This window comes from Moschus berezovskii, chromosome 6, assembly GCF_049115385.1.
Source record: "Moschus berezovskii isolate FMDL1 chromosome 6, NW_MosBer_1.0, whole genome shotgun sequence".
Classification (NCBI taxonomy): domain Eukaryota; kingdom Metazoa; phylum Chordata; class Mammalia; order Artiodactyla; family Moschidae; genus Moschus; species Moschus berezovskii.
The window spans coordinates 73,348,268-73,373,606 of record NC_142465.1 but is presented as its reverse complement, the minus strand read 5'-3'; the positions used below and the strand labels follow the sequence as shown (position 1 = coordinate 73,373,606).

General features: G+C 41.7%; 1 protein-coding gene across 3 annotated transcripts in view; it reads left to right on the top strand.

Moving 5' to 3' along the window:
• The window catches only part of ALDH1L2 (aldehyde dehydrogenase 1 family member L2), a 59,113-nt gene that overhangs the window by 14,404 nt on the left and 19,370 nt on the right, over positions 1-25,339 (top strand). For 2 of the 3 annotated variants that reach the window (XR_016037644.1, XM_055395858.2), the window contains exons 3-13: positions 560-794; positions 2,770-2,935; positions 8,533-8,634; positions 8,833-8,922; positions 11,527-11,661; positions 12,790-12,915; positions 13,685-13,776; positions 16,989-17,136; positions 21,332-21,451; positions 22,022-22,149; positions 23,814-23,964. Coding sequence is in view for 2 of the 3 variants with exons in the window: in XM_055395858.2 (XP_055251833.2) it covers positions 560-794; positions 2,770-2,935; positions 8,533-8,634; positions 8,833-8,922; positions 11,527-11,661; positions 12,790-12,915; positions 13,685-13,776; positions 16,989-17,136; positions 21,332-21,451; positions 22,022-22,149; positions 23,814-23,964 (1,493 nt within the window). In the remaining variant the exon portion in view is untranslated. Of the gene's footprint in view, positions 1-559; positions 795-2,769; positions 2,936-6,939; positions 7,090-8,532; positions 8,635-8,832; positions 8,923-11,526; positions 11,662-12,789; positions 12,916-13,684; positions 13,777-16,988; positions 17,137-21,331; positions 21,452-22,021; positions 22,150-23,813; positions 23,965-25,339 lie in introns of all 3 variants that reach the window. The other variant, XM_088837161.1, reaches the window with a different exon arrangement.

Sequence of the window (25,339 nt, the reverse complement as noted above, 5' to 3'; positions counted from 1 at the left end):
ATCACTGGTTTGATACAATATATTGGTTGGGAAATAATATCTATGATAACTCTAATTTTATTTTTCTTGAAAGAAGCAGCTCTGATTTTTATTCTAGTTCCTGTTACTGGGAGAATTGGATAAAGGCAGTCAGAAGGTACAAACTCCCAATTATAAGATAAGTAAGAAGTAGGGATATAATGTACAGCCTGATAAATATAATGAACACTGCTGTATGTTACATATGAAAGTTGTTAAGAGGGTAAATCCAAAGCATTATCATCATAATAAAATTTTTTTTCTACTTCCTTTACTTTGTATGTATATGAGATGAAGAATGTTTACTAAGCTTACTGTGATAATCATTTTCATTATGTATGTCAGTCAAATCATTATGCTGTACACCTTAAACTTATACAGTGGGGCTTAAAGCAGCTATCTTGGGCCATGAGAATCTAAATTGTTCTTCATCATGTGTTATTTGTAGATGTTTCATGAAATTACAATGTGCGAACTCATAGTAATACAAAATTATGGCCAAAACTTTTTTGATGAAAATAATCTTCTCTTTCATGCTCAGCATTGGCTGCAGAGAAAAATGGAACCCCTGTGTTCAAGTTCCCCAGATGGAGAGTCAAGGGCAAGACCATAAAGGAGGTGGCGGAGGCCTACAGATCCGTGGGTGCTGAGCTCAATGTGCTTCCCTTCTGCACACAATTCATCCCTATGGACGTAATTGATGGCCCAAAGCATGGTTCCATCGTTTATCACCCATCTATCCTTCCCAGACACAGAGGAGCTTCTGCTATCAACTGGTGAGATTTTTCTTTAAATAACCAAGATGGGCCCATTTCTATTGCCTGTAATCTTTCTGTTTTTAACCTCGGTGATCAAGGAATTAGGTATGCTTGAACAATTGTGAGGTCCTGATTACGTGAACTCCCTGAGATCTTGAGGTACTGCATAAGCCAGAACAGTATTCCCAAGAATCTTCTATGACCTATTGGCTCCACTGGATGTAACTAGGTGTCGAGCAAGCAAAGGTCCTATGTTCAGACGAGTCTGGTTTATGCTGGATTTCTGTTTCTCAGAACTTAGAGAATTTAATATGTGCTTTCATCCTAATCTCCAAGGGGGAATGTGAGTACAAAGTGTTCCTCAATTTATTTGGCCATAGAACTTTTTTTGTGTAGAGTATCTCAGGTACATTTCAGGAAATGCTGAATTACCTGAAATTATCTTTCTCGTGGTCTATCTTCCCCCATTCAAGGTTAAGTTTCTTGAGGGGAGAAAGGACTATGGTCTAATGTTTTTACTGCCTTAAGGCCCAGGTTCAAGAACACTGCCTGCTACTGCCCAGTATCATAGGTACACTATCCTGTGGGTCAAAGTGGGCCTTTCTCATCGTCTCTACCATCTCTCCTTTACCTGCATAACCCCCAGCTCTCTCTCAGGGTCAAGTTATCATATAGGCAGAAAATCTACCCTTGGTTTAAATGTGGTGAAAAACATTTAATTATATTGGGCTGGCCAAAAATGTCATTCAGATTTTTCTATAGCATACTATGGAAAAACCCATATGAACTTTTTGCCCAACCCAGTGTTTCAAGACTGACTACATAAATTGATTTCTTTTTGGCTCTTGTAAGTAGTACTATAGTGAATATCTTTGTATTTAAACATGTATTTTTTTTCTCATTTCACATTGCTTCCATGTGCAGAATCATTGACTCAAAGTATATGAATATTTTCAAGGCTCTTGATAACACAGTGCCAATTAGTTCCTCAAGATTTCTGAAATGAGTAGTTGATTGATTGGTCAGTTGATTGAGTTGGTCTTCTTGGCTAGTAGCTCAGAGAGGTAACAATGATTTCAGTGAAGAGTATGGCTGACCTCTCACTTCATAGTCTGTCTATATTAGCCTGCTCTCTGATATGCTTTTATATATGTATTCCCATCTATCTAGTTTATTGTATATAAGGCCTGTGTGTGTCCGTGCTAAGTTGCTTCAGTATTGTCTGATTCTTTGTGACTCCATGGACTGTAGCCCTCCAGGCTCCTCTGTCCATGGGATTCTTCAGGCTAGAATTCTAGAGTGGGTTGCCATGACTCTCTCCAGGGAATCTTCCAGATCCAGGGATTGAGCCCAAGTCTCTCATGTCTTCTGCACTGGCAGGCAGGTTCTTTGCCACTAGTGCCACCTGGGAAGCCAGAAGGTCAGTAGGGTCAGTATTGCCTCTTAGGTTAAATTTATAGATCACATAATACAAGTAGTTGAATTAATCCACCCTCTTTTACTATTATTTATTTATAGACAATCTAATTCCAGCTCTAAGTGATGCCTATACCTGAATTATACAACCTAAATTAAACATCAGTTCTCCTTTCAACACCGCACTGACTATCCTCTGTTTTATCTTCCATGATCTTATTCTGCTTAATACAGGGTCAGGTGCAATGTGGGAACTGGACCCTGGTGGGCAAAATTACTTGATGTTGCAATAGAAAGCCGACACCTGGGAGTTAGTGAGAAGTAGTACTGATGGTCTCCGATGTCTTTTCATTACTATGTGTTAATAAGAAAGATTACAGAGATGGGGATGTATAAAATCACAGAGCCATTAAGTTCTACTTTTATGAATGCTGATATCGCCCGGCCCTGCTGTAATTTTCACAGTAGCTTCATTCACTGTCTATTTTCCACTGCAACCACATTGTACTTTCATGTTACTAATTCACCTTATGATACAGTTAACCAATGTGTTGTGTTGCAACTCTTCTTTTCACAGGACTCTAATCATGGGAGATAAGAAAGCTGGGTTTTCTGTTTTCTGGGCTGATGATGGCTTAGACACAGGACCCATCCTTCTCCAGAGGTCGTGTGATGTGGAGCCCAATGATACAGTAGATGCGCTTTATAATCGATTTCTTTTTCCAGAAGGAATCAAGGCCATGGTCAGTACAATTATTCCGTCAAAGAGAATCTAGTAAACCTTTAAAGTTTTGGCAATGTTTCTCTTTAATTGAGAATTTGCTCTTATGAATTTTTACTAAAAATAAGTCTGAAAAACAAAATTAGATTTTATTATATTTACTAATAGGATGGTATATTGAGGGAGGAAATCTGAACTTCTGAATTTCTTGTTCTGTGAAGCTGACTTATTCTTCTGAGGACAGTGATCAACTGGATAAAGTAGTCATTAAACTTCATTTATTTTACCACCTATTTGGATCTCCATCCTGTTTATAATGACTAATTGTAAAGAAGTAGCAGAATCTGAAGAAATTTTGCTATGTAATTTAGACTTCCTTCAAAAACATTTAAAGTCAGTCTATGTAATAGATAGTATATTAAAAAGCAGAGACATTACTTTGCCAACCAAGGTCCGTCTAGTCAAGGCTATGGTTTTTCCCGTGGTCATGTATGGATGTGAGAGTTGGACTGTGAAGAAAGCTGATCGCTGAAGAATTGATGCTTTTGAATTGTGGTGCTGGAGAAGACTCTTGAGAGTCCCTTGGACTGCAAGGAAATCCAACCAGTCCATTCTAGAGGAGATCAATCCTGGGTGTTCATTGGAAGGACTGATGCTAAAGCTGAAACTGCAATACTTTGGCCACCTCATGCGACGAGTTGACTCACTGGAAAAGACTCTGATGATGGTGGGAGGAGAAGGGGACGACCGAGAATGAGATGGCTGGATGGCATCACCGACTTGATGAACATGAGTTTGAGTGAACTGCGGGAGTTGGTGATGGACAGGGAGGCCTGGCGTGCTGTGATTCATGGGGTCGCAGAGAGTCGGACATGACTGAGCGACTGAACTGAACTGATGTAATAGGGCAAAATTTGACACTGCTTTATTTGTTCAGGTATGCTCTGAATTAAAAACTCAAAACATGCACATCACAAAGAAGTGATATATTCACCTGTAAAAACATTGAAAGATAATTTCAGTATCATTTACTGTCTTCTAGTGTTCGATATCAGAGAAGGCAATGGCAAGCCACTCCAGTACTCTTGCCTAGAAAATCCCATGGATGGAGGAGCCTGGAAGGCTGCAGTCCGTGGGGTCGCTAAGGGTCGGACACGACTGAGCGACTTCACTTTCACTTTTCACTTTCACACATTGGAGAAGGAAATGGCAACCCACTCCGGTGTTCTTGCCTGGAGAATCCCAGGGACGGGGGAGCCTGGTGGGCTTCCGTCTATGGGGTCACACAGAGTCGGACACGACTGAAGTGACTTGGCAGCAGCAATGTTCGATATGGTAGAAGTACAGCACAGAGGTGGACAATAAGGTGATATAAAATAGCAGCCATTGATTTAGGAGAGAGGAGAGGAGTATTTTGTTTGTTATCATTTAATGATTAAGGAGGGGGGGGCTTCCCTAGTGGCTCAGATGGTAAAGCATCTGCCTGCAATGCAGGAGACCTGGGTTTGATCCCTGGGTTGGGAAGATCCCCTGGAGAAAAAAATGGCAACCCATGCCAATATTCTTGCCTGGAGAATCCCATGGACAGAGGAGCCTGGCTGGCTTCAAACCATGGGGTCACAAAGAGTTGGACATGACTGAGTGACTGGCACAATGATTAAGAGAGTAGTTCTTGTTCTACCATTTGTTGGTTGTATAGTAGGCAAGTCATTTAGCCTCTTTAGCCTTGGTTCCCTCATCTATAAAATGTGGACACTACTGCCTGACTTACAAGGTTGTTGTTGTGAAAATTAAATGACATTTGTGTAAAGTATCTGGCACAAAGTAGGTGCTCAAAATGATCATTATAATCAAAGTAGTATTCTGTGTGTTCAGTAGCATTTGTGCAAACCTGGATTATAGCCAGAAATGGGTGGAATGAATGAGCTTAGCTTGAACCTGTCCCAGGTGGCTCCCTCCACATGCTCTTGTAGAGGCTGGAGTACTTAGCTATGAGTACTTAGAGAGAAAACTGAGAACATGTGCTCACATAGGTCTCCTAGTGAAGGACAGAGGCTCTCAACTCAAGGTGAAAATAAATGGTGCACAGAAGGGGACACAGGACACATCCCAAAGGCAATCAGACTCATGGACAGTGTTTAATACTTTTTTATTCCAGGTGTCCTAAACTATAAAGCCAGGTGAATTCCTTAAACATAACAATGTATTATTTTCTAGAATCATCATGATGAGCAGAAATAACCCGCAATGACTTATTTTACAATTCAGTTCAATTCAGTTCAGTCGCTCAGTTGTGTCCAACTCTTTGCGAGCCCATGAATTACAGCACGCCAGGCCTCCCTGTCCATCACCAACTCCCGCAGTTCACTCAAACTTATATTCATCGAGTCGGTGATGCCATCCAGCCATCTCATTCTCTGTTGTCCCCATCTCCTCCTGCCCCCAATCCCTCCCAGCATCAGAGTCTTTTCCAGTGAGTCAGCTCGTCGCATGAGGTGGCCAAAGTATTGGAGCTTCAGCTTTAGCATCAGTCCTTCCAATGAACACCCAGGACTGATCTCCTTTAGAATGGACTGGTTGGATCTTCTTGCAGTCCAAGGGACTCTCAAGAATCTTCTCCAGCACCACAGTTCAAAAGCATCAATTCTTCGGCGATCAGCCTTCTTCACAATACAACTCTCACATCCATACATGACAATTATCTTCCTAACATTTCCATTGAAAAAGCAAGAGAAGATTGAAATGTGTTTAAATAAAGGAGTCATGTTTAAAAGTGTGGGTTGGATATTGGCCGTAGATAGATCTGGATACAGACCCTTCTCTGACACCTACCAGCTATCTCTGTGATCTTGCTACTGCTGCTGCTATGTCACTTCAGTCGAGGCTGACTCTGTGCGACCCCATAGATGGCAGCCCCCCAGGCTTCCCTGTCCCTGGGATTCTCCAGGCAAGAACACTGGAATGGGTTGCCATTTCCTTCTCCAGTGCATGAAAGTGAAAAGTGAAAGTGAAGTTGCTCAGTTGTGTCCTATTCTTAGCGACCCCATTTACTGCAACCTACCAGGCTCCTCCATCCATGGGATTTTCCAGGCAAGAGTACTGGAGTGGGTCGCCAGTGCCTTCTCCTCTGTGATCTTGAGCTAGTTGCTTTTTCTCAAGCTAGTTGCTTGAGGCTTTTTGCAACCTCATATGTAAAACAAGACTGATAATATCCACCTTGTAGGACTTGTGTGATGTTAGTTAGTCAGTCACTCAGTCGTGTCCGACTGTTTGTGGCCCCATGGATTGTAGCTGACTAGTCTCTTCTGTCCATGGAATTCTCCAGGCAAGAATACTGGAGTAGATTGCCATTTCCTTCTTCTAGGATTGAACCCAGGTCTCCTGCATTGCAGGCAGATTCTTTACGCTCTGAGCCACCAAGGGATATTTTGCATAAAGAAGCTAACCCATGTGAGTGTGTGTGTTAAGTCGCTTCAGTTGTGTACGATTCTTTGAGACCCTTTGGACTGCAGCCCACCAGACTCCTCTGCCCATGGGATTTGCCAGGCAAATATACTGGAGTGGGTTGCCATTTCCTATTCCAGGGGATCTTCCCGACCTGGAGATTAAACCTGAGTTTCTTATGCCTCTTGCATTGGCAAGCAGGCATTCTTTACCACTAGCGCCACCTGTGAGAGAGTCAATTCCTAGGCAGGTTGATAAGAAGTCTGGGGTTCCCCAAGGAGGGGGAGGAAAGGAAAAACTTTTTATCCTCTACATTCCTTAGGATTATGTAACAGTAATGTATCTTGCTTGAGGACAGTTTCTGGAAAAAAACCTTCTGGCTAATCCTGTTATCTTAAAATGTAAATTATGGGAGTGGGTCTAGTAAGGTCTTTACAACCTCCAGACATTCTTTTGATTCACTGTAATAATTAATTAAAATGTATATAACTCCATTGCTAACACTAGCGAGGGGGCACTCTTTCTGCCGCCTTCTGATGTCTATGTCAGAAGCTTTCTCTATCTCTTTTATACTTTAATAAAACTTTATTACACAAAAGCTCTGAGCGATCAAGCCTCATCTCTGGCCCCGGATTGAATTCTTCTCCTCTGGAGGCCAAGAATCCTGGTGTCTTTCCTGGTTCAGTAACAACCTTTCATCTTGGGGGCTCATCCAGGATTCTTCAGGACAAGGTAAGGATGCTTCTAGCTCTAGTTCTTTGTTCTCCTAGTGAACACGTTTTCTGCTGTACTTTACTAACTCTACAGTATGCTTGTGTGAATGAATGACATACCCTGAGCAAAGCAAGTGAGGAGGAGCCCTGCTCTGCGGTTCTGCAGTGACCTCATATGGCTTATGGCAGAAACCTGTCAGGGGTTTATACCGACCTGCCAATGCCAAGAGGCACCCAATGTTTCCTTCGGGGACCGACCAGAAATGGGCAAAGCACATGGACCGAACTCTCCTTTCTCGGTCAAACTTTCCAGTTTCTTTGACCATTTCATAACTTCTTGGGAATTAGAACTACTAACCTATCTGTCAAATCATAGACTTTCAAGGGACTTGTGATCTATGCTGTTACTGTGTACTGTTACTTAGGTCCCCAACTTGGATTGGTAGTCAAGAAGTTCCTAGCCTTGCTAGGAGTTGAAAATTCAGAAACTAGATGGAGCTCTAGCTCCAAGAGCATCTCTGAGTTTAAAGAGGTTACTCAGATTGGAAGTGCAATGGGTTTCTTCCTTTGCTAACACTAGCTCTTGGTGGACCAGAGGAGGCTTTCCAGTGACTTTTGTCCCAACTCCTTCGATATTCTTTCTGTAGAATCTGTGGGAATGAAATGGACTCGCCCTAATAACTCAAGGACAAAAATAAATTTTTCCTCACTGGTCAGCCCTTCACCATCTCTTTTGCTATTGCTTATACTGGTGTGGTGATGCTTGGAAGGAACATCTCAGTTTTGTGTTCATACTGGTCTTATTGTGGTCAGGAATATACTCAGGGTCGTGCAAGGCACTTAGGTGACGAATGTTTCCCCCAGCAGTCTTAGCTTGGGAGGCATTCTGGAAGGTTACTGATTGCACCTCAGGTGGCATCAGAGGCAAGCAAGGTTTTAATGGTAAGGAACTGGACATCAGTCTGGGATGCCATCAGGTCCACTCTGCCCTGCCTCGGTGGTAGAACCCGGAGGGACGAGTACAGTGCCTGCATCGGTAAGGGACAGACTAAGTCTGACCAAGGAAGGGAAGCTTTAGTGTAAAGTCTGTCTACACCCCCATCTAGAGCAGGGAGGGACGCCTCTGGTAGAGAGATGGCGCTGGTTGCCTTTTTATCTCTTACAGATGGGGGCTAACAATTCCAGACCCCTATCTCCTCCTTGAGAACCCCAGACTGCCCTCTCTTTCGGGACCCCCAGACTTCTTATCAACCTGCCTAGGAATTGACTCTCTCACCTGGGAAGCCCCACCTAACACACTACCTGGTACAATTATGGATTCAAAGAAATGGTAGTTATTTTATCAAAGTCTGACTCTCTGGACAGATTTATATAGTAATTCTGTTAAACAGAAACTTCAGTTAAACAGACCATGTCATTGCTGACCACTGGACTCTAACACCAGTAACATGTTTGGCTTTAGGTGGAAGCTGTCCAACTCATAGCTGATGGGAAAGCTCCTTGCGTTCCCCAGTCAGAAGAAGGAGCAACATATGAAGGTATCCAGAAAAAGGAAAATGCTGAGGTATTTATATCAACTCAGTTATGCATCTCAGAATTCACTGTCCCCCACCTTTGAGCAGTTCTCGATGAATTTCCTCAATGAAAGGAAGATCTCCAAGCCACCTGCCCCATCCCTACCCATGTCTGCCACTGATGGAGAGAAATGTTTCTATTGCCTTTGAGACTTGAGAAGTTCAACCTATGCTTTGCGCATTCCTAGATCTCTTGGAATCAGTCTGCTGAAGCTTTACATAACTGGATCCGAGGTCATGATAAAGTCCCTGGAGCTTGGGCAGAGATAAATGGACAGGTATGTTCTAGGGCCCCAATGTTTTCTTTCGGCATGTGACCTTTGAAAAAGGCATTACTCATGAGTCTAGGCTTCCATTGGTTCTTCCTTTGCTTGTGAGGAGAGTTTGTGTTCTAGGTACACGTGACCAACTAAAGGAGTTTAGGTACACGTGGCCAGCTAAAAGAGCCTAGGTACACATGGTTGTGTGGTCCATATTTTACTCCGTACATATGGAGCATTTGATGTGAGGCAGACACTAGGCACAGCCTCTGCTCTCAGGGAGACTGCAGTTTTATGGAGAAAGCAGAGACATGAATAAGCACTCACAAGGCAGTAAGACAAATGCTGTAACTGAGGCCCAGACTCAGGTATCTTAGGAAAGGCTTCCTAGAGGAGTTGTTTGGCTTGCACTTCGAGAAGAGGTCAACAAGTAGAGAATGAGACGCAGAGTTAAAGACCCAAAGGTAGGAGAGCATGTTACCTGGACGGGAACTTGCAGTGGAGTTCCGAGAAGCTGGGGCCTCAGATGTGAGGAGTAGGAGTGACAGGATGGGGAAGAGATGCTGCAGGGTCTGGGGCAGGGGCAGGGACAGGAAAAGCCTTTTGATACCTGGGGAAACTCCACTCAACTCAGCTTCTCAAGCTTGAAGCCTCCTGACCTCATCATACTCCCAGCCTGGCGGGACTGGGCATTCTTCTTCTCCTTTCCAGTAATGCCCTGCCTAGCTCTGACTCAGCATATTGTCTATTGTAAGCATTTCTTTATATATCTATCCCTCTACCCACCATAGACTGGGAGCCCCTCAAGGGCAAGGGCATCATGCTGTTGTCTTGATAGTCTCAGCCCTTCAGCTGGGTCCTCAGTGCATATTAGATATCAATAAAACTATATGGGAGCAGTGAAGAACCAAAGTGAGGGTAGAATGGGATGGCTGGATGGCATCACCGACTTGATGGATGTGAGTTTGAGTGAACTCCAGGAGTTGGTGATGGACAGGGAGGCCTGGCGTGCTGTGATTCATGGGGTTGCAAAGAGTCAGACACGACTGAGCGACTGAACTGAACTGAACGCTAAGTGAAATAAATCAGACAGAGAAAGACAAATGCCGTATGATATCACTTATATATGGAATCTAAAAGATACAACAAAGTAGTGAATATAACAAGAAAGAAACAGACTCCAAATATAGAGAACAGACTAGTGGTTACCAGTGGGGAGAGGGAAGTGGGGAGAAGCAAGACAGGAGTAGGGAACTGAGAGGTCAAATTATTATGTGTAAATTAATCTACAAGGATATATTGTACAGCATAGAGATTACAGCCTATATTTTATAATAACTATAAATTAAGTATAACCTTTAAAAATTGTGAAATCACTACTGTACACCTATAACTTATATAATATTGTACATCAACTATATTTCAATAAAACATTTTATTATGGATATCCTTATACAAATGTACTCTTGATTATATGAGGAATACTGAGTATACATCTTGGACTACAGTGACATCATATAGCATATGAATATATTTTATCACAATTGATAATGCCTTGTTTTTCAAAGCATTTATACTCACAGACACACCAAAAGTGTGGGATCTGAAGCCAGAATGTTTCCAGTAAAATTCTGGTATTGCTACTATTTGCTGTATAACCATGGGCAGGTTACTTAACCATTGAGTACCTTGGTTTCCTTGTTGCAGAATGAGACTAACAATAGTGCCTCCTTCATTGGTTTGGGGTTGTTGTGAAGATGCAATGAGTTAATACATGTTAATTCATCTAAGTACTTAGTCCTTGACATAGAATAAATATTCAATAAATATTAAATAATAGAGTTGTCAATAAATGGTAGCTAATGACCACAGAATTATAAGAGTTGGCTTAGTGGTAAAGAATCCGCCTACCAATGCAGAAGATGTAAGAGACACAGGTTCAATCCTTGGGTTGGTAAGATCCCCTGGAGGTGAAAATGGCAACTCACTCCTGTATTCTTGCCTGGGAAATCCCATGGACAAAGGAGCCTGGCAGGCTACAGTCCATGAGGTCACGGAGAGTCAGACATGACTGAGTGACTGAGCACACACGCAAGCATGGAATTATAGTAATTATTATAATAACAATAACAAATCAATTAATATGCAGTTCTCTTAGTTACAGTCTGGATCCAGTCTTGTTTCCATGAGCTGACCCACAAAGCTTCCTGTACCTCCCATCACACATTCCACTGCAATGCAATAGTCTGTTCACTACTCTGCACCTGCCTCCCTGAGCCCACTTCAATACCTCCACTTCCCACAAAAACTCAACCTTCATGCTGCAAAGTCTGTGCGAGCTTTCATGTCATTCACCTTTGTGTCAATGCAAATAAATGATACATATATACTTGCATCCCCTGGATGTGGGGCGTTTCAGTCATACCCTCACAGACTTTCTCTTGCTTTGTGTCATTCCGATAGGTGCTTGATATTGTCTCTTACGCTGGCAGTGGGAGGTCCCTCATTTTGGCATAAATGAGAATGTCAACTGCTTTTTTTGCAGGGCATGCTGCTTTCATACACCCTTATAAACAGCCTTCCTTTCCTCCTTTCACAACTTGGGTTTGGTCTCTTTACTAGGTGGTCACTTTCTATGGCTCATCATTGCTGAATAGCTCCATCCCTCCTGGAGAACCACTGGAAATTAAAGGTGCTGAGAAGCCTGGTCTTGTTACCAAAAATGGACTTGTTCTTTTCGGTAACGATGGAAAAGCAGTGAGTGTTCAATAGGGTTACCTGTAAAATCACTTTGGTGGTTTCCTTCAATTACACAAGCTCTTGAGGGAGTCTGGCAGGGCAGACTCCCAGGACAGTCTGGCTGTGCAGTGGGGTATGGGAGGTTTAAGATGTCTGTGGCCCATTTCTCTCTGGGGATGAGCTGGCTTTATGTGCCTTGATTGAGAACCAGGCATCTCAGGATGGACCCACAGGACCTGCACAGCCTACTCTGTGATACAGCAGAAAGAGCTTAGTGTTTGGTCAGGAGCCAGGGTGTGAATCCCTGCTCTGTCACTCACTGATTGTGAGCAGGATGCCTCTTCCCTCTGAGGCTCCGTTTCTCTATCTACAGAACAGAGGGCGTGATCTGGTCTGGGAGGATCAGGTGGTGTGAGCCTCCTCAGATGGTCCTCCCTTTGCCAATAGGGAAATGCCCATCTGCACTGCCTGCACTTGGGAGCATGAACTCTGGCCCTCGATGGGCTCTTGGGCAGGTGCCCAGTGAGCGAAACAAAAGGGAATTTGCAGCTCACAGATACCTTCACCTGGCTCACAGGATACATCAGTTATTAAGATTGTAGGCCTCAGAGTCCAGCTGGTCCTGGGTTGTAACCTCAGCTCTGTTACTTGCTGTGAGGCACTGGGCAAATTACTGAACCTCACTGAGCCGTCATTTGCTTATTAGTAAAATGGGGATAATAAGGACACCTGCATCTGTTGGGATTTAGGAGACTGAATAAGATACTCAGCATATGCGTTGTTAGCACTGTGCATGCTGCAGACTGAGAGTTCAGAGACGGCAGTCGAGGCAGTGATAGTACTATTAGTAGCTGATAGTCATTGTCAGCTTTCGACCCAATACCTATATCCAAGGGTCAATTTTAGGGGTGTTTATCATCCATTTTGAGATATATCTACCCCTGGACTTAACTTTCTCCTCTCTGCTGCCACAATTGAAATACCATTTCACCCCTTTTACACATAGTAGGTTGTGCTTTTAATCCATATTTTCATATTTGCCAAATAAGCTGGTCCTTATACTCACATAAGACTTTCTCACACCAATCTCACTTTTGAATTGTCCCAATTCTCAATTCTTCTGCTTGTTTTGTCATTATTTTACAGCTGATGGTGAGAAACCTGCAGTTTGAAGATGGAAAAATGATTCCTGCCTCTCAGTACTTTTCATCGGGTGAGATGTCAGTGGTGGAACTCACAGCCGAAGAGGTGAAGGTGGCGGAGACCATCAAGGTGAACACGTGAAGTTTTTAATGTTCCTTGTCTTGGAACAATTCTTGTAACCATTTTTGTAACTCGTACCATTAATCTGCAAAGGAGTTGGGATGGAACTTTTATTTCCTCTTTTTTTTTTTGTATTAGCTGCAAAAGGAAATCAATGCCAAAATTTATATGCACATTTATTTCTCATTCACATAAGTAATCCAAGGCAGTTCTAGGTTTGCATGGGGATAAAGTGGGAATATGAGGGTTAGGGGTGGAGTCAAGCAGGAACCCAGGCTCTGTTATCTTCAAGGACCCACTGGGTGTTATCTCCATCCCAGACAGCCAAGAAGAGCAAAAGAGCACAGAAAATCGTGTGACAAAGGTTTTTCATGGGCCACGATTGAGAGTGTTATTGTTGTTTAGTTGCTAAGTCATGTCTGACTCTATTGCGACCCCATGGACTGTAGCCCGCCAGGCTCCTCTGTCCATGGGATTTCCTAAGCAAGAATGATGGAGCAGGTTCCCATTTCCTTCTCCAGGGAATCTTCCCAATCCAGAGATCGAACGCACATCTCCTGCATTGGCAGGTGGATCTTTTTAACCACCAAGCCACTAGGGAAGCAAGATTGACAGTACAGGTCACTTATAGTCACTGGCTAGAAGTTGGTCAAATGGCCCTCTCTTATGGAAGAGATGCTGAGACATGTAAAGAAGTAGGTTTGGTGAGAAGCTAGCTAGTCTCTGCCAGTGTTCTACATGGCAGCTCCCTCATAAAAGTTTTCCTCATGTCGTGTAGGTCATCTGGGCTGGAATTTTAAGCAATGTCCCTGCTATTGAAGATTCAACAGACTTCTTTAAATCTGGAGCAAGCTCAATGGATGTTGCCAGGTAAAACCACCACTTTAGTGACGCACACCCCTGCACCAGGGATTTTCACTTTGACCTTGAAAATTGAAACTAAATTCTTGGTACTAGATGTCATCATTCTATCATACCCATCTATTATATTTCTCTTTCTTTCATCTTTCTTTGCTTGTTTTCATTGTCAAATACATGTATTTGTTCTCTTTTCTTTGTTGCTAACTAGGAGTGTTTTCATATTGACTATTCACCTAGAAAACCACCCTACTAATTATTTCATTTAAAAATATGTCTTCATATTTCTTAGCCAATTCTCCAGTTGGAATTGGGAGGCTCTGAGTGAGAATGAGTGAGAATGTTAATTGTAATTTTCCTATATAATTGCATCTAAAAGGATACCTAATATTGATACCCCAAATCTTTTTTCCTAACTCTCCAAGTTACCCAGTATGGTATATCTAGAATGAGGATTATCAGACTTCTTGCACGAGTAAGGGTGGTCACTCTATAGTCAGAATTTCTCTGTAGAAGTTTGCAATAGATAGAAAGGACTGCTGCTGCTGCTGCTAAGTTGCTTCAGTCGTGTCCAACTCTTTGCAACCCCATAGATCACAGCCCACCATGCTCCCCCGTCCCTGAGATTCTCCAGGCAAGAACACTGGAGTGGGTTGCCATTTCCTTCTCCAATGCATGAAAGGGAAAAGTGAAAGTGAAGTCGCTCAATCGTGTCCAACTCTTAGAGACACCATGGACTGCAGCGCACCAGGCTCCTCCATCCATGGGATTTTCCAGGCAAGAGTACTGGAGTGGGGTGCCATTGCCTTTTCCGGTAGAAAGGGCTAGAGGACTAGAAAGCCGCCCTCTATGGTATGAAGAGCAGACCAGGATCCTAATAGTGGAGAGTCTTGTAGAGGTGCTTTTCCTTTGAGGGCCACCATATGGTTATTTACTAAATAAACAAGGTAAAAGTCTTCATGTTGACAAAGCAAGCGTTCTTGATGAATATTCTGTTCATTTATTCATTCATGTATTTTTAAAAATAATTTTTATTGGAGTATAGTTAACTTTCAGTGCTGTGTTATTTTGTGCTATAGAGCAAAGTGAATCAGTTACACACTGTTGACTAAAAAATATAGTCGCAACCTGAAAGTAGAGAGTTATTTTATTTGATGGGAATGTTTAGGACTCCGAGCCCAGGAGACAGCATCTCAGTAGCTCTGAGAAAACTGCTCCAAAGAGGCAGGAGGGGAAGTCTGGCTATATACAAGTTTGCAACAAAGGGAGCAGGCCATCTGAACGTCAAAAATCAGGTATCCGAGCTAAGGAATTTTGCATTCTGTGTATGGGAAGATGCAAGCCTCGGGGCTCACTGAATTCATTCCTTTCATATGCACCTCAACTGTCTGGGGGCAATCCTGTTTCCTTGTTCACCTTGCTTCTTGCATTCCCCCAGTTCCTCAACAATCACCACGGGGGCTGGCAGCATCCGCTGGATCTCAGTTTTGGGAGCCCTTATTCACATTTGGAGGCCAGAAATCACTGATGGCTATGACATTTTTTATTTATTGAAATGGCAGGAGATATTTTCATTTCACCCATACACATATATTCACTCTTGTTTAGATTTTATACTCATCTAAGTCACTACAGAGCGTTGGGTAGAGTTCCTTGTGCTATACAGTAGCTTTTTCTTATTAGTTATCTATCTTATATACGTGTGTGTGCACACACTCAGTTGTGTCCAACTCTTTGTGGCCCCATAGACGGTAGCCCACCAGGCTCCTCTGTCCATGGAATTTTCCAGGCAAGAATACTGGAGTGGGTTGCCATTTTGTTCTCCAGGGGATCTTCCTGACCCAGGGACAAACCCACATCTCCTGCATCTCCTGCATTGGCAGTAGATTCTTTACTAACTGCACTACCTGGGAAGGTTCTGTTTAGTACCCACCTTAGAGTCACTTGGACTGCAAGGAGATCCAGCCAGTCCATTCTAGAGGAGATCAGTCCTGGGTGTTCTTTGGAAGGACTGATGCTGAAGCTGAAACTCCAATACTTTGGCCACCTCATGCGATGAGTTGCTGCTACTGCTAAGTCACTTCAGTCGTGTCTGACTCTGTGTGACCCCATAGACGGCAGCCCACCAGGCTCCCCCGTCCCTGGGATTCTCCAGGCAAGAACACTAGAGTGGGTTGCCATTTCCTTCTCCAATGTGTGAAAGTGAAGTCGCTCAGTCGTGTCCGACCCTTAGCGACCCCACAGACTGCAGCCTACCAGGCTCCTCCATCCATGGAATTTTCTAGGCAAGAGTACTGGAGTGGCTTGCCATTGCCTTCTCCAATGAGTTGACTCACTGGAAAAGACTCTGATGCTGGGAAGGATTGGGGGTGGGAGGAGTTGGGGACGACAGAGAATGAGATAGCTGGATGGCATCACCGACTCGATGGACATGAGTTTGAGTGAACTCCGGCAGTTGGTGATGGACAGGGAGGCCTGGTGTGCTGTGATTCATGGGGTCGCAAAGAGTTGGACACGACTGAGCAACTGAACTGAACTGAACTAGCCATGTGGGCTTTCCTGGTGGCTCAGAGGGTAAAGAATCCTCCTGCAGTGTAGGAGATGAGGGTTCGATCCCTGGGTTGGGAAGATCCCCTGAAGAAGGGAATGGCTACCCACTCCAGTATTCTTGCCTAGGGAATTCCATGGATGGAGGAGCCTGGCAGGCTACAGTCCATGGGGGTCCCAAAGAGTTGAACACAACTGAGCAACTAAAGCTTTCACTTAGCCATGTAATAAAAACAAATGTTTGTTTTATTCTTACACCGGATCCAGAGGAAATAGTCTATGATATGACTTTGGTCTCTCATAATTATCACAGTTCAGAAATCTTTATTTCTTATTCCTTGGGTACTTTTGAAAGGATAGAAATTGATTTTATGCCCTTTATCACCTGCTTGTGTGCTGTGCTTAGTCGTTCAGTTGTGTCCAACTCTTCTCTTGAAAGTAATTAAAATATCTTTGCTTCAGTTTCTTGTATTAAAAAAAAGTGCCACTGTCCTTTGAGAAAGCTTTAACATTTTTTCTCCCAATCTTCTCAATTTCTCTCACTAATATAGACGATCTCATGGACTATAAATAAGTATGTGACATACGTCCTACTTCAAAGCAACCTAAATGTAATCATACAGTCCTCTAAACTCTTTTAAAAAATGTAAGTAACGTGAGCTGGTTCTTCTTTTCAGACTGGTTGAAGAGATAAGACAGAAGTGTGGAGGGCTTCAGTTACAGAATGAGGATGTTTATATGGCCACCAAATTTGCAGACTTCATCCAAAAAGTCGTGAGGAAACTGAGAGGAGAGGATCAGGAAGCAGAGCTAGTGGTGGATTATGTAAGCCTGTCCGTGGTGTTGAAAATCTACATGGTTAAGACCTTCCTGCTATAGAAGAATGCTGTGCCTTTCACCCATTTGCTTTTACATTTATAACTTTTTTTAAATGAGTTTTATCGAGATTATAATTCAGATACCATACATTTCACCTTTTAAAAAATGTACAATTCATTGTTTTTTAGTATATTCACTGTAGTTGTGCAACCATGACCACAATCTGATTATGGAACATTTTTTTTTACCTCCCCCAAAGAAACTCCATATCCACTGGCATTCATTCTCTGCTCTCCTCTCCTGGGCCCTGGCACCAGGAAACCACCAATTTACTTTCTGTTTCTATGGATTTGCCTATTTGAGACATTTCATACACGTGGAATTGGGTGATAAGTGGCCTTTTGCAACTGGTTTCTTCCACTCAGCATAATGTGTTCAAGGTTCATCGACGTTCTAAAGTAGATTATCACTTTATTCCTTTTCCTGGCCAAGCAATAGTCCATCGTGTGGATAACTCTGTTCTATTTCTCCTTTCCTTGGTTGGTGTACATTTGAGTTGTTTCTGCTTTGGGGCTATTATAAATTACATTGCCATGAAAATTCATGTAGGGTTGGCCAAAAAGTTCGTTTGTGTTTTTGGCAAGATGCAGCAGAAAAAAACGAATGGACTTTTTGGCCAACCCAATATAAGTTTTTGTGTGAACATTTGTTCTCAATTCTCTTGGGTAAATATATAGAAGTGGAATTGGTGAGTTATATGGGAGCTCTTATGTTTAATTTTTTGAGGAACTACCAATCTGCTTTCCAAAGTGACTACATCATGTTACACTGCCACTAGCAATGTAGGAAGCTTCTAATTTCTTCATGTCCTCGCCAGCATAAGCTGTTGTCTTTTTTTTCCTATTTTAGCAGTCCTAGTGGGTGTGAAGTAGTATCTCATTGCGGTTTTGATTTACATTTTCCTAATGATTAGTGATATACATCTTTTCATGTGCTTATTGGCCATTTGTATATATTCTTTGGAGAAATATCTGTTCAACTCCTTTGTTTTTTGGATGTACCAGGTGGCTTGTGGGATCTTAGTTTCCCAACCAGGGATGGAACCCGAGCCCCTGGCAGTGAGAATACCTAGTCCTAACCACTGGACCACCAGGGAAGTCCCTCAAACCCTTCACCTGTTTTTTTAATTGGGATATTTGTCTTTTTAATTTTTTGTTGTAAATGACCTTATATATTTTAAATAGTAGACCCTAATCAGATACATTATTTGTAAATATTTTCTCCCATACTGTGGGTTTTCTTTTCACTTTTTTGATAGTATCCTTTAACACATACAAGTTTAAAAATGTGATTAAGTTTGATTAATCTGTTTGTCCTTTGGCCACTTGTGCTTCTATAAGTCTTGATTTATGCCTTTTTCTCTCCTCTCTTCCTCCTTACTGCTTTTTTGTTAAATGGATATTGTCTAGTACGCACTTTTAATCTCTTATTGTTTCTTTTGCTATATACTTTTAGTTATTTCCTTAGTGGTTGAGGATTCCAAGAGACATTTTTCTTAAAACATTCTTGCCCAGATTAATACCAGTTTAATACCAATAGTGTAGAAAAAACTTGTTACAGTATAGCTCTGCTCCCTACCCCCTTACCTGTGCTATTACTGTCCTACAAATACATCTTAATACAGTATAAGGCCATCAACATAGTCTTATAATTATCACTTTATGCAGTTTTCTTTTAAATCAGATAGGAGAAGAAAGCAGTTTAAAATAAAAATTACATTTATACTGACTTATATTTACCTTTGTCAGTGTTCTTTATTTTTTCAGGTAGATTTAACTCACTGTCTTGTGTTCTTTCATTTCTGTCAGAAGGACACCTTTTAGTTATTTTTGAAAGGCAACGTGCTGGCAATGAAGTATGTTAGTTTTTGTTCATTTGAGAATGACTTAATTTCTCCTCTGTTCTTGAAGGATATTCTTGCTGCATATGGAATTTTTGGTTGACATTCTCTTTCTTTCAGCACTTTTAATATATAATCTTATTGCTTTCTAGCCTCTGTAGTTTCCGAGGATAAGTCATCTGTTAATTTTATTGAGGATCACTTTCACGTGATGAGTTACTTCTTCTCCCTTGCTGCTTTCAAGATTCCCTTTTTGTCTTTGTCTTTTGACCATTTTATTATGATGTGTTTAGGATGGATCTCTTTGAGATGTGTCTCCTTGGAGTTTATTGAGCTTCTTGGATGTGCAGATTAATTTTTTAAAATAAAATTTGGGCTATTTTCTGCCATTATTTCTTCAAACATTCTTTCTACCCCTTCGTCCCTCTCCCCTCATTCTGAGACTCTCTCTATGCATGTGTTAGTACATTTGATAGTGTCCTGAGGGCTTCTAAGGCTCTATTCATTTTTAAAATATTTTTCTTTCCTATTTTCAGACCGGATGTCTCTATTGACCCATTGTTTGTTTTTCTATTTCTTTCTTCTGCTTGCTTGAATCTCCTGTTGAACCCTGCTAATGACTTTTAAAATTTCAGTTATTGCTCATTTCTTTTTTATGGTTAAGTAGTATTCCATTTTAGGTTTTTTATATATGTATAGTAAAATATTATATAAATATATATATATCAATCACATCTTCATTCATATGTTGATGGACATTTAGGTTGTTTCCTTGTCTTGGCTACTGTAAATTGTGCTGCTATGAACATTGTAGTGTATGTATCTTTTCATAATTAGAGTTTTGACTGGATATATACCTAGGACTAGGATTGCTGGATGATATGATACTGTTGCACGAAGGGGGACCCCTTTCAGGGCCCAAAACTGGGCTCTTGTCTAACATTCGGAAATGAATTGTCCTAGGAGACGCATGTGCTGACAAAGCAAGAGATTTTATTGGGAAAGGGTGCCCGGGTGGAGGGCAGTAGGGTAAGGGAACCTAGGAGGACTACTCTGTCACATGGCTTGTGGTCTCAGGTTTTATGGTGATGGGATTAGTTTCTGGGTTGTCTTTAGCCAGTCATTCTGACTCAGAGTCCTTCCTGATGGTGCACACCTTGTTTAGCCAAATGGATGCCAGAGAGAAGGATTCTAGGAGGAGGTTGGATATGTGGTGTCTTCTTTTGACCTTTCCCGAACTCTTCCGGTGAGGGAGGTGGTGAAGGCTTATTAGTTCTGTGTTCCTTACCAGGACCTCCTGTCGTAAAACAACTCATGTAGATGGTTACTATGGTGCCGGGCCAGGGTGGACGGTTTCAATCAATGTGCTTCCCCAAACAATACTACTTTTAGTTTTTTAAGGAACCTCCATACCATTTTCTGTAGTGGCTACCCCAATTTACTTTCCCACCAACAATGTAGGAGGGTTCCCTTTTCTCCACACCCTCTCCAACATTTGTTATTTGTAGACTTTTTAATGATGGCCATTCTGACCAGTGTGAGGTGGTACCTCACTGTAGTTTTGATTTTCATTTCTCTAATAATTAGTGATGATGAGCAGCAAGCTACGCTTTTGCTATTTTTTGTTTCTTTTCTAAGCATCCTCCATTTCTCTACATAAAATAATTCCTTAAATCATTAAATTTTCTCTTTAATACCTTTCATTGAAGTCATATTTTATGCCAATAGTGCTCTTTCACATATATTATTTTAATTATGTCTCTTAATGACTGTATGAGGCAGTTATATTATCATTTTATTGTTGAAACAAACAGATTTATAGAGGTTAATGGATGAATATAAATTCACTTGCCAGCTAATAGTACAGACTACAATTTAAGCAGCACATATGTAAGATGGGGAGAGTGAAAATGGGGAAGGAAAGAAAACTTAAAATTGAACCAGAATAAAAGGAGAATGTTGATGGGCAATTTCAAAAATGTGCGACAGCAATGGCTGAACTCCACAAGCAGTGTCACTAGATGGCAGTGTTTCCATTATCTGGAGGTCTGAGTCATCTTTCATCTCAAAGGGGAGAAGACAGATCTATCTTTACAATGCCCGGTCGGCACAGAAGCTGACCTCCTGTCTCAATGGCCACTCTAAGCATCATAAGGCCTAACTATTACATCTGCTTGTCTCATCTGAACAGTAAGCACTAGAGTCCCACTGACAACTTCTCTGTCTGCATTAGTGAATACGCTTCTTTTTTGCATAAGTACAGAAATCTGTTGACTTTATTAATGTAATTCTCTCTCTTAGGTTTCAAAGGAGATCAATGACATGACAGTAAAAATGCCATATCAGTGTTTCATAAATGGTCAGTTCACAGATGCTGAAGATGGAAAGACTTACGATACTATCAACCCAGCAGATGGATCTGTGAGTAGTGACTTAGTGTGTGCGATAACCACTGATCATGGATTTTTTTCATTTACACACTGTTATAAAACAGTCTTAAGAATTACTTATTCTATTAGTCACTATTATTCTATTACTCTGTCTGAGCACTTAATGTACTTCATGTTTTTTTTAAACTATTCAGCTCTGGTTCTGGCTGCTGTTATCTACTGTAACCTACTTTTAAGAATGAATGTTTATGATGAATTTAGACAGGTCCACATGGAGCTGTATATGTGAGAAAAATCTCAGAATTTGCAAGCTCATGGTGAGAAATTCAGCTTTCCTAAGGCAGGAGAAGAAATAGTTACAGTTTCCTCCATGCGTCTTCTCATAGTGTCGTGTGAATGAGAAGCACTGAATTTTAGGCTCACAATTTTCGTGTTAAAATGGTTTCTTTTTCTTTACTATATTACCAGAAGTTTACTGGAAGTATTGATTTTCCATCATAAAAACTCTTTGAACTTTATGGTATAATATTAATCTCAAGAAAAAGTTGTATATCTCTCTATATAAATAGTCTATAACCTATGTTTTCTTACCTTGAAATAGACGATATGCAAAGTATCCTATGCCTCTTTGGTGGATGTTGATAAAGCAGTAGCAGCAGCGAAAGATGCTTTTGAAAACGGCGAATGGGGAAGAATGAATGCACGAGACAGAGGAAGATTGATGTATCGGTATGATTTTTTAAGAGTACAAGTCTGAGGGCTTCCCTGGTGGTCCAGTGGCTAAGATTCCACACTCCCAATGCAGAGGGCCCAGGTTTGACCCCTGGTCAGGGAACTAGATCCCACATGCTGCAACCAAGACCTGGTGCAGCCAAATAAATAAATATTAAAAAAAAAAAAAAAGAGCACAAGCCTCTGTCCTTTGGATGCTAACATTGCCAAGATTTAAAATTTTTTTCAAGAATTTCTATTATGCACCTATTAGATAGCGTGTCTTTTGTTACTTCCATCATATAAGCTCCCGTATATGGGAGTTCCTGATTTTTCTATTTTTGCTTGTTTCAATCACCATCCCTGTATGAGCAGTTTAGTAAAGGACTACTTATTTGTAAAGATGTAAGCAAGGTCAAGGGAATCCAGCGAAGGATAATGAAGCACTCAGGCTGGGGGGTAGAATAGGGAAACTGCTCTTACTGTAAGGCCTAAAGGGACAGAGGAAGGAGCAGTTATTAGAATCTGGCAAGATCTGTGGCTGCAGGAGGAGACCATACTACCGTGGGTTTCGGTGGAAGGACACAGCAGCTGCCACTGCCTATCCACAGCCCACTAGTCAGCCATCCCCAGACCACTTTATCCCCCAGTTTGCCAGCTCCTGGGGCTGCCTCCCACTGGCCTGTCATTAGCCAAGTCCAGTGGGAGAGCCCGGAAGCCTGTGATGTAATCTATAAAAGTCATCCTCCAAGGGTCACAGAGCAGGGCGGAGACTAGATTACAAGCAGCACATGGAGAGCACCCTGCTGTCTCCAAAGAGAAATTTTAAATCTACTTGATGTGTAGGAGTAGAAATGAGGAGGAAAAACATGAAGGCCTGGAAAGGGTGTTATAAATTGGTAGCTGAGTACGCTGAGAGTAATTAGATTCAATCCCAGATTCAGTTTTCTGCTTGCTAAATGACAAATAGCTGACCTTGCTCAAAAGATCTCATAAAGCAGGATCTGGAAGAAATATTAGGGAGGAAGATTTCAAGTCTGACCTGGAATGGTCTGAAAGAAACAGGTCAGAACCATGAAAGGAACGAAGGAAGGAAAACAAATGGAAGAGGGGGAAACAAATGGAAGAGGTGAACACAAAAGATGAATTTTGACTATTTCAGAGTCATTAGACAGTTTCTAGTCATCTTTCCACAGAAACCAGACACCAAACAGAAGCCTGTTGTGGTGTTTATAGTTCATGTATTTCTGTCTTGTCCTTTTCAGCCAGTGTTGGAAATATTTCTACACCAACCAGAAATCCTCAGGTGTTCATGGGTTCTCCAGGGGTGTGGGTCGCCCTCTAACATCTCCCAGTGTATCCATGAACTATCCATGTTCCCACTGTGTTCTGTCACTGATCTCCTTGGCTGACTGTGACTCAGTCACTTTTACTTCTTACGCGTCTATAATGCGAATGATCCAGACTTCCAACACCCTCTGCCTCTTCATTGTAACTCTTAAAGCAAATTATTCATGCAATTATTAGTTTAATGGCTATCTTCCCTATGAGACCACGTTCTGCGTGAGAACAGAGACCTGATCCATTTGTGTTCACCTCTGAATTCTCAGCCTTTAGGAGGGCGCCTTTTACACAATAGAGACTCAATATTTGTTGAATGGATTTCTTTCACTGGCCAACAGACTTGCAGACCTAATGGAAGAGAAACAAGAAGAACTGGCAACCATCGAAGCCCTCGATTCAGGGGCTGTCTACACCTTGGCTCTGAAGACTCACATTGGAATGTCTGTGCAAACATTCAGATATTTTGCTGGCTGGTGTGACAAAATTCAGGTAAGTGCAAGATGTTGTTTGTTTCCATGGAGATCATTCCTAGAGGAAAATGGACGAATGTTTACTAGTTTAGAAGGACCCTTTGTCAGAGTCACCACTTCCGTAGGTTTTCTCATCTGATCCTTATAACAGTTATCTGAGGTAGGTGGATAGTTGTTACCTCTTATTACAGGTGAAGAAACTGAGGCTTGAGGACCATGAATGACTTACCTATGGTCACATAGTAAGTAGAGCTAGGATTTGAACTCAAGATTTTCTGAGCTTAAAAACTAATGTTGTTCTTTGTTTTGTACTATAATATCTCTTGAGAGCATCTAATAGGTTTGTTGGCATATAGAGAGAAGCCTGATATCATGGAGGAATTGAAGACTCAAATACCTATGGAGGTCAGAGAGCTAACATAGTTGGGCTATGCAGACTGGTTATAAGAAAAATCTCTTAAAAACATAAATGCTATAAAAATGTCAATTTCCTTCTTTTTAAAATAGCACTTGTGTGATGATAAATGGCAACTACGCTTGGCTTTGGTATTGAGACATAGAAGGGAAATAAGGCTTGCAGCAAACAGCAGAATGCATGCCACTTCTAGTCTCATGGTAACCACTGAAGCACCAGCCATCACAGCCACATTCCAGAAGCCGGGAGTAAGTGGGGAAGAGGGAGAAAGGTAAAAGGACTTTAAAAAGCATTCCCATCCTCCCTACACTTTGTGCTTGTATCTCCCATTGGCTGTCTCTATCTGCTAAGGATCCTGGGAAACTTTTTTCTGGTCACATTGCTGTACCACCGTTTTTATAGAATCAGAGAGACGACCTGGTTCTGGGCCTCATCTTTGCCACTTACTAGCAGTTGTTGTTATTTACCTCTCTCAGCCTTACTTTCCTCACCTGTAAAATGGTCATGATAATCCATACCTTGCAAATTATGTTATGAGAATTAGAAATGAGTGTTTATATATACAGAATTAAAGTCTGTACTATTGTAGGTCTTGCACATAAGTGTAGTTTTTATTATTGTTCAGCTACAAAGTCATAAGTATTTAGTCAGAGCAGTTTAAGTCCATCTTTTATTCTCAATTATGAAATCCAAATAGTTCTGAAACCTGAAAATTGATTTGTTTGATTGACTCAAACACATTTGGTACCAAAATCTTACCCAAACCAATATGAGTCTATAAGTTTTAGTCATCTCACTTAGAGTGAATACTCATAGTTCACCGAATAAGTATTCAGTGGGTTGCCTTTCCCTTCTCCAGGGGATCTTCCCAACCCAGGGATCGAACCTAGGTCTCCTGCATTGCAGGAGGATTCTTTACCATCTGAATCACCAGAGAAGCCCAAGATGACTGGAGTGGATAGCCTATTCCTTCTCCAGA